Below are 22,728 nucleotides of genomic sequence, written 5' to 3' on the forward strand. Positions count from 1 at the left end.
TTTATCTTTTTTCTAAAATGTAATCTTTTATCTGACTTCACTATTTTTCTCTCTGTGACTCCAGGATTCAGTTAGTCTTAATTTAATAGGTTTTTCTACCTCCATCATTTTTGACATATTATTAACTTTTGTGTATAGCTGATCATGCTCTCCTGTGCTCAGGAATTTTAAATGTATCCTTATTATGTGTGAGGAAAGTTCTTTTGCCTGGCATTTAAGACATTTCACAATTTGGTTCCACTCTAGCTTTCCAGTCTTCTTTCTTATTATTATGCCATCCTCTAACCAAACTGAAGTAATCTTGGCCTCCTGAAGATATTTCTTTCTTTTCCACCTCCAGTTCTTTACTCATGCTGTTCCTTAAACTGATCTCCTCATCTACAACTGTTTTACTCCTTAAAACCTACTTCAAATGCCACTACCCTCCAGGAAGCCTTTCCTAATTTTCCAGTTAATAATAACCCTTGATTCACATAGCTCTTGTTTTATTTTCTTGTTATTCTTATATACTTTTCTTTATATTATTCTTATATATTATATTATCTTATAATGTATATTATATATATCTTATATGTTCTTAATAATTTTCTTATTCTTTCTGATAGACTTATCATATAATATTTTGTGTTATATTTTATATCTCTTTTTTAGACTGTTAGCTTCAGAAGGGCAAAGACTTATCTAAACTTAGGTAGCTTCTCTTTTCCTTCAATTTCTTATACTTAGAATAGCATTCTTCACATGCTTAAGAAAGGGTTTGTTGAGTTAGGTTTTAGAGGTTGGTTAGAGGAACAGATTTGGGGATTCTGAATATTTCTTATGTTTAGTAGTTGAATTTCAAGTGATTTTAAAAGCTAGTGGTTTAGTCAAAATTAGAAGCACTTATCTTTCAAACTTCTTGAAGTCTTTATTCTTATTAAGTTATTATATTAGTGTAATCATTTTATATAGTGATAAGGTTGATCCTCTTTATGTAATTGTCCAGTTAATCTATTTTAATGAATTTGCAGTAGTTCTGTTTGTGTTATGTATTAGTGAACAAACATTTTTTGGTTGAATTTATTTTTTAATGTTGAATAAAAGCTAATTAAGTCAAGTATACTTCATATGTAGCTTTACAATTTGCTTCATGTATCATTTTACTCTACAGTAACAAGATTTATATTATTGTATTGGTCTCAGAAGTTTTTCCTGTTTGGTGAAATGAAAACTAAAGATTCTATCAATACATCTAGCTCTCTGGCTCAAAAACCAAATTTTTTTTTCAAGTTCAGAAATTAAAATAGAAGACTGCAGTAGGAAGCTATTTATCTGAGTTGTCCCACTTAACATTTTACATAGAGATAGCCTTCTTATAGTCAGAGTAGAACCAAATGAAATGTCTATATATTGGCCTGCCTCTTGCCCACAAAGATTTAAGAATATCTTATGTTTGCTTTTCTAGCAACAACCCTTAAGACCCAATTTAGTGGAGACCAGTTGCCCCAACATAAGGATGGATCCAAAACTGTGCCCTGCTGATCCAAACTGGATTGCTTTCATCCATAGCAATGACATCTGGATAGCGAACATTGTAACTAGGGAAGAAAGGAGGCTCACCTATGTGCACAATGGTAATGCGCATCTAGTAGACTACATTGTTGGGAGTTATCTTTAAAATTCAGTTGGTTTTTATATTTTGAAGTGGGAATGTCCTTTTTAAATATGAAGGAAAGCTGGGTGGTACCATTGTGTAATAATGTTCATTCTCACCTTTTTATGCATTTAGTAACAGCTCTAATAAGACTAGGCATTCAACCTGACAAAGAACTGCGGAAATTTCTGCAATACAAATTTCATTAAAATAATAATTAAAGTGACAGCTTTTATTAAAGTAACAGATTTATTTTTTATATTTCTTTTGCCTGCTCTTAAGAAATCAATTATTTTTACAACTTATATTTCTAGATTCAGATAACTTTTTTTTTTTAAGCAATCGGGGTTAAGTAACTTGCTCAAGGTTACATGGCCAGGTGTTTCTGGGTGGGTGCTAAGTATCTGAGCCTGGATTTGATCCCCAGGTCATCCTGACACTGGAGCCGGTGCTCTTACTCGCTGTGCTATCTGGCCGCCCCTTAGATTCAGATAATTTTTATCCCATTTTGAGGAAAAACTTTTTGTTTTGAATATTTTAAAATGTTTATAGAAGGAAAATATACCTTTTGTTTTTAAAACTAAAAGCATTGGGGCAGCTAGGTGGCACAGTGAATAGAGCACTGGCCCTGGAGTCAGGAGGACTTGAGTTCAAATGTGACCTCAGATACTTAATACTTACTAGCCATGTGACCTTGGGCAAGTCACTTAACCCCAATTGCCCTGCCTTCCCTCCTCCAAAAAGAAAAAAAAAACAACTAAAAGCATTATGGAAGTACTTACTAAACATAAAATTATTGCACATTAAGAACCTTCAGAATATTATTCACTACATCAGATATTCTCTGGAGGAGTTTTAATCCAAGTGAAAGAAGATGAAAGTAATATTTCTCTTTTTGTAATTATAAAATTCTAAACAATAATCAACAAAACATTCAAATAAACATTTTAAATGATGGTCAAAGTCCAAATTTCATATTTTTTCATACAATCCAATTTTTGTATTTTGTTTTTTAAAACTGTATATTTACTTTAATGAAATAATATCAAAAATTTCCAGCTTGCTTCTATACCTTCTTCTGTTTTTTTGTTCTTTTGTTTCTATTTTTTATTATTTTGTTGCTGCTATTATTATTTGTGTACAGTTGTAATTAGTTTTATGTATTGTTTTGAGTCTTCATTCTTCACTCTGCATAATTTCATATTAGTCTTTCTATATTTCTTTTTATTCTTCTTGGTCATTTTTATGGTCCAAAAATATTCCATTAAATTTATATGCTATACTTTATTCAGCCATTCCTCAATCATTGAATATATGAACTATTAGCAATTTTTGTTACAGTAAATAAAGTTCCTTTTTTTGTACTGAGAGGACTTCCCCCCCTTTATATATTTAAGGTGAATTTTTAGTAGTAGTGAAATCAGTGGCCAAAGAATGTGTTCATTTTTGTAATTCTTTTTGAATATTGCCATATTGTTTTAGAAAAAGATTGCACCATTCATAACACCGTCAACAGTGTAACAGTGTTCTTGTTTCTTCACGTCCTTGCCAATCTTGAAGTTTTTCATTTTAAGTTTTTTGCCAATTTACTAATTACTAGTTTGTAACTCAGAGTTTTAATTTACATTTTACTAACTTTAACAATTTTTAAGAGGTTATTGACAATTTCATTGAATTGGATTTATATATTCTTCTGTCAAGAACTATTTATTAATATCTTTGACCATTTAGCCATTAAGGAATGGACTCTACTTATATAAAATTTTATCTATGTCATAAAGATTTTAGATGGCAAATTTTTACCAGATACATTTTCTGCCAGTAATTTTTCTTCATTCTGTTTATTTTGTTTTTATTTTAGATGGATTAGTTTTGTTGTGCATTTTTGTACAATCAGATCTATCCATTTATCTCATAATTTTTTCTCCTCAGATAAGAATTTTTTCCTTTCCCTAATTGCAATAAATATATAATTCCATTTTTTTCTATTTTGATTTGAAAGTATTTACATTTCAATAATTTGTTTCTCTTCCCCTGGACTGAATAGATTACTCAAGGCCAAGCTACATAATGAAGAAAATAAAAGTTTATATATTTTTTGTTTTCTTGGCTTTTTGTTCTTAAGACTAATTTTTAAATGAGTATTTGCTTTTATTAAGGGAGTCTGGACCTATGATTTTATTAGTTTAGGGAACTTATGGTGTGGAAACTCCCTATACCAGTGCAGAATGGCAACTTTTATGCAATTTATAGTCTTAGGAAGTTCCCTGGGTCCCTGATAGGGATAAGTGACTTGCCCAGAGTCAGTGCAGCCGGTGTGTGTTGGGAACATAACTTGAATCCAAGTCTTCCTGACTGCCTGCCAAGCCGTTTATTCACAAGGTAATATAATATTGTCTTTCTGTTTTGTATTAGAGATTCTAATGAATAATATTGTAATAAAAATGTCAGAAGTCTGACATATTATACAATGGAATCAGCCTCAGCATATATCTCTTCAAGGGGCAAGACCTCTCTGATCAAAGTAGAAAGTTTTTTATTTAAATAGTTAGCTTTAAGTATAGAAACACCATTCGACTAAGTCAAGAAACATGGATTCTAATCCCAATTCTGTCATTTTCTGTGTAACCTTAGATAAGGTGCTAAACTTCTTATTGTTTCCTCATCTGTCAAATGAGAATAATGTCTTCCTCACCTACTTCATAGGAATATTGTGATGATCAGAGGAGATAAAATAATTGAAAACTTATTAAAAAGAAAAATCTTAAAATACTACACAAGTATAAGGTATTATTTTCTTCAGTTTTTAAATTGTTCATTCTCCACTATGGACATAGGTCTTTAGCTGTGGTTTAGATATAGTAATATAAGTATTATTGAGTATCAATAGATACTATTAATATATTACTAGTAATTGTTGTCATTTGTCATAATATTTCGCTTTGGGAATGTATGTTATCACCCTAACTTAGTTCAGCAGGGCTTGTTTTCTAACCATCATATGTTTATGGTGCCCTTGCTGTATGCCTGGTCCTGTAGGAGATCCCAGAGAAGTAAAAGTTACTATTCCTGTCTTTCATAGCCCATCATCTTCTTGGGGAGAAAAGACTAAGACACATAAAACAGTTTCCAGAACAGTTATAACTCTGGAGAAACAAGTTGGTGTTGGAAAAAATTCACTGAACTACAAATCAGAAGAACTAGGTTATAGTCCACATAGGGCCAATGATTTATTTGTGTGACCGTGGAGAAGTCACTTAACCTCATCTAATCTCAGTTTGCTCATTTTCAAATTAGAATTAAAATGTCATGCCTGTCACACAGTATTATTGTTATATGGATAAAGTTCTCATTAGTTGAGGTGCAGTAACTTTGAGAATTGTAAAGTGCTGTGTGTGAACAAGTGTTTATCACATAATCAAGTGCTATATTGTATGGGTCAGGCTCTTAATTGCTTTAGGAGTTTTATAAAGGTAGAGATCAATATAAGCTGGAATGGTGGGAAAGGGCTATGTGAAAGGTAGGACTTGAAAAATGGTTAAGATTTAGATAAGGCAAGAGAGGTGAAGCTATTCCAGGAAGAAAGAACAGCATGGGTAAAAATATGGAAGTGGGAGTAAATATGGTATACAGTGAGGAGACTGCTGTGATTAGACAAGACTTTATGTTGAGAAAGAGTAGAAAAGTTAGAAGGCCAAAGAACCTCAGTCTATGTGGAATGAATGGATAATACAGATTTGATATAAGGTCTTGGATAGAGTAGTGACAAGACAAATGGGATAGATATATTTATGAGAGTGAATTGATAAGTCTTAGTTTTGAATAAAAAGGGATGAGACTAGTGATTAAGAAAGGGGTTAAGTGGTTACCAGCCCATGCAAAAAGAGTGAGAAAAAGAATGAGACAAGAATAAATATGGCCAAAAAGAGGTATTTGGGTATTTTGATTCTCTTCTCTTCTTCCCCAGGTTAGATAAGTAGGATAACTTGAGAAAGTTGAAGTTCTTTCAGGATGTGTTCAGTAAATATTAATTGATGTGACTGCTGATGGTATTAAATTAGAGTGGTCTAATGGACTAGCTCATTTACATTTTGAAGTCATTGGTTTGCCTGGAGTAGACATTCTGATTTTGACCTCTCTGATGGCTTCAAGAAAAAACTGATTTTACCATTAAAGATTTCTTTCATTTGTTTACAATGGATCATTTATAGGCTATTAGATATTTAGTTATGATTCTAACAATCAAATTTTAGTCAGTCTCTCTGTGAATAACATTTGTTGAACATCTGTAGTTTAAAGAATCCTGACCTAGTGTAGTGGAAGGATATAAAGGAATTATAAGGCATATTCTCTTTCTTAAAGAATTTCCTATCCACTTAAGGAGGCAGAAATAAATATGAAATCAATAAACATTTATTAAGGTACCTGCTTGTGCCAGGTACCATGGATATATACGAAGACAAAAATATGAAGCAAATATCCCTGATCTCAGGCTTATATTCTGTTGCAGTTGGGGACAGGGGAGAAGAGAAAAAGCATATACAAGTATATGCAGAGTAAATTTATTCAGAATAAACAAAGGTAGTTAAATATAAGATAATGAGGGATGAATCTAACAGCATAGGATGTTAGTAAACAAGTGCTCTTCAAAGGTAATACTTGAACTGTATCTTAAAAACTATTAGGTATTCTATGGGGTAAAGGTGAATAGGTAATATGTCCTAGACATGGGAATGGCCAATGCAGGAATGAGAGCTGGAGTGTAACACTGAAAGAACGAAGTACAGTTTGACTCAACAACAGAGTATGAGAAAAGAGGAAAAGTGTATAGAATGATGTAACATATTATATATACTATATACACACTTCTGAAACGTAGTGACTGTGTGAGCTCAGGCAAGTCATTTAATCTCTCTGAGCCTCAGTTTTCTCAGTGTCAAATGTAGACACTTTTATTATCTGCTTCACAGGGTTGTTACAAGGAAAGTGACCTTAAAAACTTTAAAGTGTTTGTAGATCTCATTTGATGGCTACAGTTATTATTTCTGTGTATACTTGTTCGCCATGGATGTTATCTTTGCTCTTCTTATATAAATCTTAGTTTTAAAAATGCAGAATGAAATAGTCATACTACTTTCTGGCTTCAGACATTCAAAACTACTTGTGATGGTGATGATGCCTTTTATATTTATTCAGAGCTTGCTAACATGGAAGAGGACCCAAGATCTGCTGGGGTTGCTACTTTTGTCCTTCAGGAAGAATTTGATAGATATTCTGGGTATTGGTGGTGTCCAGAGGCTGAACCAAGTAAGTGTATTGAATCTAGCCCATTAACTGGATAACAGACAAATAATTTTAAGACTCATCTACCATAGTGCTATTCAATACTGTGCCCAGATTCTAAGTCTTAGATAGTGATAGTATAGATTTCGGAGTGATGAAAATCAGGGCTAACCTTCTCTAGGCAAAATATTAATCAGATGAAATAGAACAAATTCTATTGCACCAAACCGTAAGTCATTATTTTCCAATCATTGCATTTGGACAATTTCATATCCTGTGAAAACATTTTTATCATATCTCATTGTCCTGGGTTCCCTCCTGATACTTTGATAGTTTTCATATAGAAGGTAGTAGAAAAAAGGATGATGTCTGTGTGTGTATGTGCACACATGTGTGTGTAGTGTGTATGTGTGTGCATATATATGCAAATATGCAGAGATGAATTTGAGGTAAAAGTTGTGGCTAAACAAATGCTTGGATTGGTCTGAACTAAATGGGAGTGGAAAAAGGCTTTCATAAGTGTATAGCTGACTTTAAAAGGTTGGAAAATAATATTTTAATGAACTGTGCTTTTTCTCTTGTTGTATCCGAAACTTTTTTTATAAAATATTCCTTGAGATAAGTAGGTCATTAGGTAGGGTTTGCCTGTTTTTTTTCTTTTGCTCTAGAGATTATTCACAGACACAGAGTTTGAAGGTTTCTTAGAGATCGTCAAGTCCAATCTACACATAAACAGTAATCCTCTCTACAATATCCCTAGGAAGGGGTCAGCCAGTCTGTGCTTGAAGATTTCCAGTGAAGAGGAACCTGCCACTTCCTCCCTCCATATCCATTGTACTTTGGGACAGCTCAAATTTTAAGGAAGTTTTTCCTTACATTGAGCCAAAATTTGTTTCTTTGCAACTTCTATCTATTGCTCCTAATTCTGCCCTGTGAGACCAGTTAGCACATGTCTAATCTCTCTTCCATGTGAGTCTTTCAGAATTTTGAAGACCATTCTTATAATCCTCTTAAGTAGTCTCTTCTAGATCTAAACACCTTCAGTTTCTTCACCTGATCCTTACATAGCATTAGCCCCATCCATCACTCCATGCTGATCGTCTTTTTCTGAATATACTATCTTATCAGTATCCTTTTTCAAATCTTGCACTCAGAACTGAATGTAGTACTTGAGAGATTCTTTGACCTAGCCAGAGTACAGTGGGACTATTGCCTACTTCATTCTGAATCCTGTGCCTTTATTAATGAAGTCTCAAATCACTTTTGTATTTTTTTGTTGTTGACATGCCTCTGTTGGCTCATATTAAGCTAGTAGTCCACTTGTAACTACATTTGTTACAGGATTTGACATTCATGAAAAAATTTGAATGCCACATAACATATTAAGTATTTTTAATAGAGTATATAGATATTTTAACAGTGTATAGAAAACTCCAATCCTAAGTACATCAGAAATGTTTATTCTTTGTTTACCTTTAAAATGTATATAATGAAATTATTTAAACTTTCTCAGAACAAACTCATATTAAAATAGCAAAAATCATTACATTTATCATCTTGATAGCATATCAGTAGTGACAACTTCATATATAAAAATTTTTTACTAGTTATATATATATATATAACTATATATATATAAAATTAGTACTAGGAGAATTTTTTGTTTTATTTTTAATTATTCTGAATACAAAAATAATAAATTACTTTTAAGCTCCCAATGGAAGAAAAATTCTTCGAATTCTATATGAAGAAAATGATGAATCAGAAGTGGAAATTATTCATGTTACATCCCCCATGTTAGAGACCAGAAGGACAGATTCATTCAGATATCCCAAAACAGGTAAGGCCTCTTGCTGGCATTTATTTAACACAATTTCCCCTCCTATATCACCTGTTCTAATTATCTGAACCTTCAGTACTTATCTTTTATTACTAAGTCTTTCATAAAAATAGGGTTAGTTTACATTAGTAAATTTAGTACATGTTGAACTCATAGATAATTTTCAAAGTTCTTCCATTATTTTCACCTGAAACACTGTGTTTTCTTACTGGTTGCTTTATTTCACATATAATACTGTGCTAGCTATTAGCAGTAGTTGGGAAATGGAATACTTGCCTATATTGTCAAGAAAATTTTCATAGATGACCCTGGGTAAGTCAGTTGTTTGTTTCCTTATCTGTAAAATGGGAATAATAACAGCATCTACTTCCCAAGATGGTTGTCAAGGGTAAAATGAAATAATATTTGTAAAACATTTGGCAAATCTTAAAGTTCTATATAAATGCTAAATATTATTATCATCATCAGTACATTTGATCAGTTGTTTCACTTTTATGTTGCTTTCAAGGTTTTTTTTAAAATGGGTACATATTTTCTAGCCTCCTCTTTTTGCAGCCAAGTACTAATGTATAATGATGTCATGATGTTTTCCCCAGAAAAGGTCTGATATATAAAATAGTGCCATTTTTTCAATATTCATTGATAGCATTGACTTTTCTAAAATGTACAGTGCATTGAACTGGTACAGATGTCTAGTTTGGGAAAAATTGTTTATGTATGAATTTGGATGCAACTCATTATTAATGTCTTTTTGAAAAGGCACAGCAAATCCAAAAGTCACTTTTAAGATGTCAGAAGTAACAGTTGATGCAGAAGGAAGGGTAAGTATTAAATTATAAGTTTATTTTCTAAATTCATTTGAAATTTAGTTGAGTCCTTTTGTGTTGGAAATCACACATGAAGACAAGTTTATTATGCAATAGTATAATGTTTAAGAGGGAAAAATAACAGTTTCCCCAGAATATATGCATATAGGCAATCAACTTGGGGATTCAAATGAGGGACTGTAACTCTGTTCTTTTTATACAATTTCAAAAAGACTAAATACTTACACTGTTCTAGAAATAACGATTCTAAAATAGTCATTACATTATGTTTCTTGTTCTAAAAATATCTAGTCACTAGTTTGTCTTTCTGTGATTTCTCTTCTTGTAGAGCAGGACAGAAATAGGACTTTTGATGTTAATACTGTTTCAACAGTTTGGCATTGATATATATAGTACTACTTTGTCAAAACTTAGCAGTTTTTCTTGAACAATTTCTAAAAAATACTTTGTAGTCTTTTAGGTGTAATTCTTGTGATTCTTTACTCACACTAAGTAACATTGTAGGTTAAGTTAATAGGCCTATTGAACAAATCTGTGGACTTTTTGAAGAATAGATTGTTTCATGTTTAATTTTCTATTTTTCAAAGTACAGGCAGTTTTCATCTTAACAGTATAAGGATATAATGGAGAGAAATCATCATCACCTTCCATTACCACTCTGCCTTAGTTTTTTCCCATACACTAGTATAAAATATAACACATTATTTTCTGGATATTAACTAGAGGTTGTCTCTCTGTAGTTGACAAATTTATATCTTAAGAATCTGTAATTTCACTGATATATTGACCATTTGCAATTTGTAACCCGTCCATAACTTAATAAATGTAGAGTTTCTAGGCCTGAAAAATTCTTCACCTTCTAGGTTGGTGATGACCCTCTCTGAAATGAGCTGGTCCTTTAACATGAGATATGTAGGCCATTACTCAGCCAAAACTTGAAACCTTTCCAGTTAAGCTGGAACAGTTTAACAGTTAACCTGTTAGAGCTTGTGCTGTACTAGCATAGCCTTTGGGAACCCAATGTCACCTCCACAACAGGAGGAAGAATCAAAAGAAAATGTTAATGGAAGAGTAAAGTCACATGATGGTGATGAGTTAATACAGCAAATAGACAGTGGAGAGCCCATGTACTCCATTGGTATTCTTGTGATGTCATGGAAAAATGAATAAGGCCCTTCATTGGGTGGACATCTCTGGTGAACTTATGGAAGGATATGCAAGCCATCAATGGCTTACAATCTGCATAATTGGTAAGAATATTTAAATCCATGGGATCACAGGGTCCATTTGAGTGTAACCACAAATTCCTCTTGTACTATTTCATGATGTTTGAGTAATCCATATATTTTGCAACTTTTTGTTTTAGTTTAAAATACATCAGTGTAATTTAATGAAAAAGTAATGTGTTTTTTTAACCAGTATTTAAAAGGAAAATGAGTATAATGGCAGAGAGAAAGCACAACAAATGTTAGAAGTATGTTTTTGAACAAAATACAAGGGAATATTACTTAAAATTCACATATGCTAATGTTTCTGGTTTTCTCTTAATACATCATGAGCAATGTATAGACTTGGAAAAGACATTTTGGACCATTGGTTCTTAGCCTGGAGTCTGTGAACTATTAAAACTGTGTTTGTGTGTGTGTGTGTGTGTGTGTGTGTGTGTTACCATTATTACTCAATCTTAGTTGTTGGGGTTTTTCCATAAAAACCAGTTTAAAGAACAGCACATTATTTTCTGGTTATTAACTAGTCATTGTTCACCACTATATTTCAAAATAATTGATTTCTTTTGCAATTCCATATATTTTATTTTATGCATTTAAAAACATTTTTCCTAAGAACGGGTCCACAGGCTTTATCAAACTGCCAAAGGGATCCATGATACCAAAAAAAGTTAAGAACTCTTCTTTTAGTCTGGGTTGATTCTCTGGCTAGATCTTTTGGTAGGCATTAAAGGCATTTTTGTGAGTTACCAACAGATTAGTACTAGTTCTGTTTACTGGTATCCTGCATAGATACTCCTCACTCCCCTCCAATTCTCTTAGTTACCTAAGGATGAACTATATCATAGGAGATGATCACAATAACCCTTCGTGTTTATGTAATGCTTTATGTTATAAAGTACTTTCTTCATAGTAACATAGTGAAGTGAATAGAATAAATACTATTATCCTCATTTTACAGATGAGGAAACTGAGGTACAGAGAGGTCAGGTGACTTGCTAGTCATCCAGCTAAGTAAGTGTTGGAAGCTGGACTCAACCCAGCACTTCTGACTGAATCCAGTGCTCTTTCCATAACAATACTAATTAAATACTTTCATTCGTTGATGACTGAATCCTCTATAACTCAAATGCTTTTGATTTTAACAGATCGCAGATGTGGTGGATAAGGAACTAGTACAACCCTTCGAGGTTCTATTTGAAGGAGTTGAGTATATTGCCCGGGCTGGATGGACTCCAGAGGGAAAATAGTGCGTATGTTAAGTTATCTGCTGTTTACATCGGGTTTAGGATAAGTAGCTTTAGAAACATCTATAGTTCTGGATTTGTCTTTCATTGTAAATATGTTTTTTCATTTGAAAAAAATGCCTGCCTGCAGAAATACTAATATAATACAAAGACTTGAGTTGACTTATTGATTGGAAAACAGAATTGAAAGTAAATAAAACTGCATTTTAATTCTATTACAACCTTGAACACTGTTTACTCAGATTAAATTTACCAGATATGAATTTGAAGCTATCCTTTTTCTCAAGATAATTTTTAGGCATTCACTTTTAATAAATTATTTATAGGTATATGTGTAAATATTTTTAAAATAATATAAGAGCAAAGTTTATATCTAAATTATGATAGATAAGAGCTGCATGCAGCTATTGACTTTAAAATGAAAAATAATTTGAAAGATTACATGTGACTGGGAATTTTGAGAAAGAAAATCTCATTTATTTATTTATTTTTGCTTTTTTTTTGGAGGGCAATTGGGGTTAACTTGCCCAAGGTCACACGGCTAGATGTGTGTGTGTGTGTGTGTGTGTGTGTGTGTGTGTGTGTGTGTGTGCACGCACGCGCGCACGTGCACTAAGTGTCTGAGGCTGGATCGGAACTCAGGTCCTCTTGACTCCAGGGCCAGCGCTCTACTCACTGCACCACCTAGCTGCCCCATGAGAAAGAAAATTTTAATTTATCTATTAAATGTTCTTAATTTAAAAAAAAAGGATTCAATATCTTAATTGTTTGTGATAAGCATAATAAATCAACTAGTTCTGCAATTCTCTTTTCACTTTGCCATTAAAAAACATTTTCTCAATTTCTGGCAACTAGTTTGTAGGTTAATATTGTATTATATTCTTAAAACTATATCTAACTTATTTTCTAATAAGTTTTTTTTTTTTACATAAATAGTGCTTGGTCCATCCTACTAGATCGGTCTCAAACCCGACTACAGATAGTGTTAATATCCCCTGCGTTATTTATCCCAGTAGAAGATGATGCAATGGAAAGACAGAAACTAATAGATTCAGTGCCTGATTCTGTTACACCACTCATTATCTATGAAGAAACAACAGACATCTGGATAAATGTAAGACTTTTTTCTAGAGTTGTTGGTTAAATATTTCCATTAATATGATAACATAACATAACATAACAATGAACATTGATTTTCATATAGTCAGCTGTCATAATGGATTAAAAAAAAAGCCAAAAAGAAAAAGTGAGTTATTTCCCTGGTTCTTAACATTTTAGAAGCATTTTAGTTCACTCTTACTTGATTGCCTCAAGGAAAGTTTGTCATGGTTCACCAGAAGTAATACTTTCAGTTTTCTTTCATTCAAGATTATATGCTTTCTTCCCTTTCTAGAAAGTAAGAGTTTCTTATTTAAAATAAATAAATAAATAAAGCTTTCATTTCTAGTATGTGTGGGCTAAAACACTAAAGCATACTGCATTATTCTTCCGTACAGTAAAAATAGTAAGAATAGAGTTCCAGAATTAAGCAGTTATGTAGATAGAAAGCTGATGCCATTGAAATGGCATCTCCCTGGTTGCTTATTTCAGTTGTTCCTGGAAACATCAGGTATTGGTATACAGTTACAGGTTCTCCAGCAGAGTCAGCTTTGCTGAAATGACCTTAAGAGAATATTCTCTAAAGCTCTATACTGTGCTTTTTCAAGATGAGAGAACTATAACAAACACAGTAGATAAATTCAAAAGGTTTTTTTTTCATTTTTAAATTCTCCTAGAAGTAGTTTAAACAAAATATTTATCCATTTTATATAAATATTTTAAAAATAAATTTAAAAGGGAATCAAAATGTTGAATTTAAAAATAAAATTATGTAGATACATTATTTGCTATAGGTTTTCTCAGTCTCTGTGTCTCAGTTTCTTCATCTGTAAAAGGTGGATATTGAACTAGAATGATCTCTAAGGTCCTTTCTAACTTTATATCTATGATGCTATGATTCTCCACAATTCAAATAATCATAGTGATATCATAAACTATGTTTTATCATATTCATGCATTATGATTCATCTGAAATGAAACTTTTCCTTCTATCCTCAGCAAATACCTTCTTAGCAAAAAGAAAATTAAACCCTTTTCTCACTATTTCTTAAGTAAATGTACATCAAAAAAAGATATAAATTACCTCAGGTGATATGTTATAGTAGTATTGGGGTGATAGAATCAAATGAAGCTTGTATTTTTCCCCATCTAGAAATACAAATTGATCTCAAAATAGGTGAGAAATTTGTCAAGTTAAGATGAAGTTTGAAAGCTATAGGCAAAGACTGTGGTTGTAGTTGAAATATTTATTTTAGTGCTAGTAATTTTTATACTTGAAGGTATATTTAGAGTTATTTTGTTTTTTCTAGTATATTGAATTATTTTATTTTGTATGTAGAAAGATATTTAAGTGTTATATATAGTAATTCACCTTTTTATTTCACAGATCCACGATATCTTTTATGTTTTCCCCCAAAGTCATGAAGATGAAATAGAGTTTATTTTTGCCTCAGAATGCAAAACAGGTTTCCGACATCTGTATAAAATCACATCCATTTTAAAGGAGAGCAAGTATAAACGATCCAATGGAGGACTACCTGCTCCAAGTAAGGAATCTGGTTTTTGAGAGGGTGCAATGTGTTTTTTACAAGATATATAGTGACCCCAAAACTTGCCACGTTAAATTTGTTTTACTCAGAATTTTAAAAGTATATTCTCTCCTCTTTTGTGGTAAAGTAAATAGAAGTCTCACAAATGGGAAGCAACATAAAGTAGTGGAAAGAGTCAGGAGGCCTGAGTTTATTATGATTCTTCCAGTGACTCACTGTAATTTTGGGTGAATCATTTTAACTTTTCTGGGCCTCAGTTTTCACCTCTGTGAAATAATAATAATAATAATAATAATAATAGTATCTTCCCTGAATGCCTAATATGTCATCATGAGGTTCAGAGGAAATGGTGCATGTAAAAGCACTTTGGGGAAAAGTACAAAGCACTATGTAAATTAAAAATGGTATTACTACATATGGCAGAGCAGCATTTAAAATCTGTATGTGTCTTCCATACTTTATTGTTCCATACTGTACTTCCATTCATTATTATAGCTTATTTTCAATTGATATAATTTGAAATATTTATTATGATACTCAGAATAAAAATAATGAACTACTGGATATAATTTGTCTTAACTGTAAAATGGGAGTTTAGCATTCAAAGAACTACTGAGACTGATAAAACAGGAAATAGAGAATTGTAAATAAACCATTAAGAGAGGAATGAATAATAAAACACCTCAGAAATAGGCATCTGACCTGACAGAATCACTAGAAATTTTTTTCAAACTTTAAAGCAGAAATCATCCCAATGTGAACAGCTATATAAATTGTTCCCAATTATAGAATATGGCTCTGATACCCAAACTTGACGAAAAAGCACAAACATATTAGCCATTCTTATAATAATAATAACTACAACAATCATTGTGTTGAAGTCTATAAAGTGCTTTACAATACCCATTGGTTCTATTTCTTCTTTACATCATGACTAATATGAGTATATGTTTAATGTGAATGTATATGTAGAGCCTATATCAGATTGTATGCCATCTTGGAGAGGGGGGAAGAGAGGGAAGGGGAGAAAATTTAAAACTCAAATTTCAGTGTACTTTCTTAGTAACAGCCATATAAAGTAGATAATGGAAATGTTATTCCCATTTTTTATTTGCTTTTTGGATGAATTTGTGATTTTATCAGTATAAGAAATTACTGGTAAGTAAATTTCCTCCTACCAATGCTGATTGGCAGCTACTCTGGAATTTATAGCCTTAGAGAGTTACATAGAATTGCTTAGAGTACTAGAGATTATGACTTTCCCAAGCTCTCATTCTCATTAGGTATCAAAAGGCAAAACTAGAATTTGGGTCATACTGACTCTACTTCTCTCTACTATACTACATTAATTTCCTGTCCATTTTATAGATAAATATATTCGACTCTGAAAATTTAAGTGCTTTGTTGAGTAAATGTTAGAGCTAGGCTTGAACTTCATTCAGTCTTCTACCTCTAAGAACTATTCTTTCTACTAAATTATTCTGTCTTCAAGATAATAGCAATTAGTAATAAATATGTGATTTGATTAGTCTGGATATTCCCTCCATGAATGCAAATCACAACCATTCTTTGTCTTATTAAAAGGTATTGTGTGGGGCGGTTAGGTGGTGCAGTGAATATAGCACCAGCCCTGGAGTCAGGAGGACCTGAGTTCAAATCTGACCTCAGACACTTAACACAAAAAACTAGCTGTGTGACCTTGGGCAAGTCACTTAACCCCAATTGCCCCTCCAAAAAGCAAAAAAAACCCAAGGTATCCTGAGTTGTTATGGTTGAATAATTCTTTATCCTTTTGACAAGTCTTTCCACACTTAGCTGGTCTTGTTCTTAAGGCATGCATTCTATTGCCAGGCCTGTATTTAAAGTTTTTATAGGACCTACCAGAATTTATTCTCTGTTGGCATAGCTTTGAGAATGCTGGCATATCTTCACATCACAACTGATCTTAGAGGCCCTTCCATTAATGCATCACTATAGTGCCACCTTCTTCATGAAGCCTTCCCTGACCATTTCCTCCTTGTATCCCATCAGGTAAAAAAAGTCCCTGCCCTCAGTGGATCTCTCCTTCCCACTTCTCTCAGTCTCTCTTGTACCATTATTATTGTCAGACATGTTCTTCCCCATGAGGTTGTAAATTTCTAAAGGGTCAGGTCTGTCTTATCTATTATATTTTATATGTATTTTGTATATACCTATTATGCATACATATATATATATATACAAAAACATATGTAAATGTGTGTGTGTATACATATATACACACACACACACATACACACAAATGTATATATGTATATGTTGTCTCTCTACAATAGAATCCAAGTTCCTTTAGGGTAGAGACTGTTTCATAATTGTTAATCCCTAGCACCACTTTATACTTAGTTACTAATTAATGTTTGTTGAGTTGGATATTTTGTATTATAGATGTGCACATTTTATCTGTCCTACTAGATTGAAGTTCCATAAGGGCAAATTTCTTTTCTTATTTTTCTCTGTATCCCCCTAGAACCTAGCACAGTGCCTTATGCATAGTAAGTGTTCAATAAATAAAATTTGAGTTGACTATAAGGTTTATATAACAAATTAGAAAAAAAAAAACTGTTAACCTAATCTGCCACATGTATAGAAAAAAAAATATTTTAAATTATGTAATTATCCCTGCAAACACCAAAAAGAGACCAGAAAAACTCATCTTCTCTTCTTGAGACTCTGGATACAGTGAAATAATCATTAGTGAGAGTGTTCTTCTTTAGGTATAGGTCATCAACCCATCCATGCTTTCTTATCCTTTGCATTTCTTTCCATGTCTTGATTATAATTGGTTTTTTTTAAAGGTAAGTCTGGAGACTTTATTAATATAAAAGGTTTGAAACCAGAGTTAACATTGTTACATGCTTTATGGAAAAGGAATAGAGTAAGGGTCAGTCATAATAGAATGCACCTATAGTCGCAGATACTGGGGAAGCACTACAGATCTCTTGAGTTTGGGAATTCTAAGCTTCAGTAAGACTAAAGCCAATTAGGTGTCTGCACTAAGTCCAACACCTATTATGGGGAGCCCCTTAGGAGTAGAGACCATTCAGGCTAAAGAGGGGTGAACTGGCTGAGGTCAGCAGGTTAGTTTTCATGCTGATCAGTATTGGGATCTGGAATGTAAGTGACTGCTGCAGTTTCAGTCAGAGCAATTTATATAGAGTTCCAAAAGCTAAATAAGAGTTGACATTTTTTCTTGGAGGCAATAGGAATTTACTGGATTTGTTTGAGTAGAGGAGTCACATGGTCAGATCTGCACTTAAGGAAAATTACTTTGACAACGGGATGTAGGAAGGACTCTGGATTGCATAGAGGCTGTCAGGAAGATGAATTAGGAGACTGTTGTAATAATCATTTAGGCAAGAGGTGATGAGGGCTTGAACTAAGCTATGGGAGTGGAGAGGAGTGGGACACATTGTTGTGAAGGCAGAAGCAGCAAGATTTGGCAGGTTGACTGGATATGTGGGGTGAGAGAGAAAGAGTCAAGGATAATGCCAAGTTTATAAACCTGGGAAATGGGAAGGAAAGTGACTCCTTCAACAGAAATAGGAAAGTTTAGAAGAGGGGAGAGTTTGAGGGGAAAGATAATCAGTTCCATTTTGGACATCTTGAGTTTAAGACATTCAGCTTGAAATTTTTAATAATCACTTAGTGATGTGGGACTGAAGCACAAGGGGAGAGAATGGGCCAGGATATACAAATGTAGGAGTCATATGCATAGAGATGATAGTTAAACCCATAATAGTTGCTGAGGTTACAGTAAGATAGAGATTATGGAGAAAGAAAAGAAGAGGACTTAGGAGAGAACATCAGGGAACACCTACAGTTAGAGGGCCTCAAGTGGAACATGAGCCAGCAACAGATTGAGAAGGAGCAGTTAAACTGGTAAGAGGCTAACCAGGAAAAGGTAGTGTTACTGAACCCCAAGAGGGGATGGTGATCATAAATGTAAAATGAAACAGCTAGGTTGAGAAAGGTTAAGACTGAGTAAAGACCATCCAGTTTGAGGGTTAAGAGAGCATTGGTAATTCTGGAAAGAAAGTAGTTTTAGTTGAGTGATTAAATTAGAAGCCAGATTGCAAAGATTTAAGGGCAAGTAAGAGGAAAGGAGGTGAAATAAGTGAGTGTGGACAACTTATCCAAGAAGTTTGTTGGAGAAAGGGAGGACGGGGAATAGGGAAAGATTTCTTATAGAAGATGGCATTTTAGCTGGGACTTAAAGGATGCTGGGAGGGAGAAGGCTCTAGGCCTGGGAGACAGCTAGTGGAAATGCACACCAAGCAGAGGGAGTCTTACGTTCAAGTTTATTTCTTCGATTCTTCCAGTCTGTGCGTCATTTGCGCACAGCGTACATGTTGTCTCCCCAGTAGACTGGAGACTGACGCCCCGGACGCAGGCGCTGGTTTTTGCCTTTCTTTGGATCCCCTGCACATAAACACATAGATGCTTAATCAGTTTGTTGATGTATTGAACAGCCATTTCAGAGCCAGAAGATGAAAGAACAATTTTGGAATGTTGGTAAAACTGTTTCCCTGGAAATGAAGTCTTTGAAGGGTAGTAATTTATAAAATAATTAAGGAGAGTAGGTTTGAACATCTTAAGTAAAGATAACACTAAAAGGCAGCAAAACTCAGATGAAAAAGCAGCGGACAGTGTTGGAACCAGGTTATTAAAGATCAAACACATACTTTCCTGTTAGCCAATGCACTATAAAAGTGTAAAGGGGCATCTACTATGACTGAGTCCCTCTGTTTGCTTTTCTTAACTGTTTTGGGGAAATATACTTAATAGGAGGTTTGTTTGGGGCTTTGGGGGGAAGTGTGGGTTGTATTAAAGGTATATCAATACAAATGCACAAAGGAGTAGGTCGGAGCCACATTGTTAATGGCTTTTGAATACCCAGGGTCGTTGTTTACGTTTCTTTGAGAGATAATTGGTAAGTCACTGAAGATTTTTGAGCAAAGGAGTGACGTGATCAGGCAGACAATTTTTAGAAAAGAGTTTCTTAATCTGGGTTCTGTGAACTTGGTTTTTAAAAATTTTTTGATAACTGGTATTTCAGTATAATTGGTTTCCTTTTCAATCCCATATTTTATTTTATTCATTTAAAAAAAACATTATTTTGAGAAGGGGTTCATAGGCTTTGCTAGATTGCCAAAGAAGTCTATTCCAAAAAAGATTAGGAAACAGCTTTAGGAAAGATTATTTTGGCATCTGTGGATAATTATTTAGAGGAGGAATCAAGGAAACCAGGCTATTAAAATAGTTCTCATGAGAGGTGTTAAGGGCCTAAACTAGGGTAGTGGCTGTGTAGCTAGAGAGAATGGGAATGATTCTAAAGGTTTCATAGAAGTAGAACTTCTCAAAAGAAATATGCTCCAAAAAAAAAAAAAAAGAAGAGAATAATACTCAAAAGAAATAAGGACATTTGGAGGGGGTAGGGGTTAAGGGTGAGCATTATGAGTTTGTTTAATTTGAGTCACATATGGGTCATTCCTATAGAAATCCAGCAGTGTCGCATTATAGTTCACAAAGGGATTCCAGTTGGTATGTAGATTTGGGAATCTTTTGCAAGGAGATAATTGAAAGCATGGAAGCTGCTGAGATCACCATGGGAAAGAACATTGAACTGAAAAACTCAAAACTAAGCCTCTTCCATACAAGGAGTGGTTAGACAAGTTAGAAGAAAACCAGGATAGATGAGTGTTGTCGAATCTAAAGGGAGAAGAGAATATTTAGGAGGAGAGACTGGTTGACAGTATCAAAACTAAAATAGGGAGGGAAAAAAAAGTAGTATAAGGGTTGAGAAAGATCTGTATGTTTAGTAATTGAGAAATCATTCGTAACCTTTGAAAGAGCAGTTTCGGTAGAGTGATAATCATAAATAAGCCAGATTTCAAGGAGGGACTGAGAATAGCTCTTTCTCAGAGTTTAGAATGATACAAAGGGCAATATAGATAAAGCTTGAGGGTCAAGTGAAGGATTTTTTTTGGAATAGGGAGGGGGAAGGTAATAAGCATTTCTATAATGTCTACTATAGTGCTAGGCACCATGCTAAGGAATTTATAAATATTTCATTTGGTATATAGTAATAATAAGAATAGAGTTTAAAATTATGCAGGTGAAATAGTTTGGTGTGATGATGATGATGATGTCAAAGATGTGACCTTCTTTAAGGATGACTAAGGTAGAATGGAAATGAAGGTCCTAGGAATTAGTAAAAATTTTGTATTTTGAGGACTAGCAGTTAAGTTAATGTTTATAGACTTTTTGAAAACTGTGATTCTTGGTTCCCCATTTCCTGCTAATTTCTTTCTATTATTGCAGAATGGAAAGGCAGCTCACATAGAACTGAAGTCCATTTTGTATTTTCTTAGTTTTAAGGGTTGTCATGGCCAAAGAATTTATTTAATGGCTAGCATATTGGCAGTTGTACAGACTCTCTGTGCTTAGGTTAATCCTCAGACTCAGGCAGCTAAGATTTTATTGCTGGAACTATACTCAAGCCTTTCCAGCATAGTAGAAACTTCTGAAGCTTGTGTTTCACTGGCATCTTACTAGAGATCCCAGGGTTACCACCACACAACGAGACAGTGAAGGTATTGTTGTGAAATACAGATTCCATTACATAATTAATGTTATTAATTGATTCTATACATACACGAATACTGTGGGGAGGGAGGAAGGCAATTAGTTCAAAGGAAATCATTTTATAAGTGGAGATCGTTAAAATGGTTTTATTAATGGTCAGGGTTTGATACATCATAGCAGAATTTGGTTATAATTTATTAGTGATGTTCATGTCTTTAAATATTTTTTTAAGGTGTTCAGATTCACATTCTCTCCCTTCTACTTCCTCCCCAGTTGAGAAAATTTGAAAAACAAATCCTTGTTAAAAACACATATATAGGAGTGGCTAGGTGGTACAGTGAATAGAGCACCAGCCCTGGAGTCAGGAGGACCTGAGTTCAAATCCGGCCTCAGACACTTGACACACTTACTAGCCATGTGACTTAGGACAAGTCACTTAACCCCAATCGCCCTCCAAAAAGCAAAAACAAACAAACAAAAAACCACATGTATAGTCAAACAAAACAAATTCCCACATTGACCATGTCTCCCCCTTCCCCCCTCCCCCCCAAAAAAGGCACAATACATGCTCTCATTCCATCACCTCTTAATTTAGAGGTCAGTACCATGTTTCTTCTTGAGTCCTCCAGTTACAATTGGTAAGAGAACCTAAATCTTTGAAAGTTGCTTGTCTTTGCAGCATTACTGTTACATCATATAAACTGTTCTCCTGGTTCTGCTCATTTCACACTGCATAAGTTCTTATAAGTCTTCCCATGTTTCTCTGAAACCATCCCCTTCATCATTTCTTTTTTTTTTTCCTGAGACAGTTGAGGTTAATTGACTTGCCCAGAGTCACACAGCTAGTAAGTGTTGTGTCTCAGGCTACATTTGAACTCAGGTTCTCCTGACTCCAGGGCCAGTGCTCTATCCACTGCATCACCTAGCTGCCCTTCCCCCCCCCACATAATTTCTTACAGCATAATAGTATTTCATCTTATAATATACCATAACTTGTTCAGCCATTTCCCATTTGATGGGAATCCTTCAGTTTCCAGTTCTTTGCCACCAGAAGAAGTGGCATATATCTAATTTTGCACATATGGGCCCTTTTCTTCATTCTTTGATATCTTTGAGGTATAGGTCTAGGAGTGCTATTATGGATCAATTTAGTAGTTTGGGGGGCATAGTTCCAAATTGCTTTCCAGAAAGGCCAGACCAGTTTATACCTCCACCAATAGTATATCAATCTCTTTTCTTTTTTATCAGCTTTGACAATCTGAGGGTATTGAGGTGGAACCTCAGAGTTAATTTGTATTTCTCTATTTTTTAATTATATAGATTTCTTTATATGACATTCATTTTATTATATTTTCATAGGAAGAGATCCAAACTATTAATATAGCTTGAATCTTTTCCTT

General features: G+C 33.7%; 1 protein-coding gene across 1 annotated transcript in view; it reads left to right on the forward strand.

Annotated features, from left to right (window-relative positions):
* DPP8 (dipeptidyl peptidase 8) overlaps nt 1–22,728 on the forward strand; it is a 72,012-nt gene that overhangs the window by 14,509 nt on the left and 34,775 nt on the right. The window contains exons 5-11 of the mRNA XM_069098274.1: nt 1,445–1,613; nt 6,830–6,940; nt 8,628–8,756; nt 9,516–9,577; nt 11,958–12,058; nt 12,993–13,170; nt 14,542–14,701. Coding sequence (XP_068954375.1) covers nt 1,445–1,613; nt 6,830–6,940; nt 8,628–8,756; nt 9,516–9,577; nt 11,958–12,058; nt 12,993–13,170; nt 14,542–14,701 — 910 coding nt within the window. The remainder of the gene's footprint in view (nt 1–1,444; nt 1,614–6,829; nt 6,941–8,627; nt 8,757–9,515; nt 9,578–11,957; nt 12,059–12,992; nt 13,171–14,541; nt 14,702–22,728) is intronic.

This window comes from Petaurus breviceps, unplaced genomic scaffold (assembly GCF_028583685.1).
Source record: "Petaurus breviceps papuanus isolate PSGF00001 unplaced genomic scaffold, PetGlider_PUasm1.0 37, whole genome shotgun sequence".
Lineage (NCBI taxonomy): Eukaryota > Metazoa > Chordata > Mammalia > Diprotodontia > Petauridae > Petaurus > Petaurus breviceps.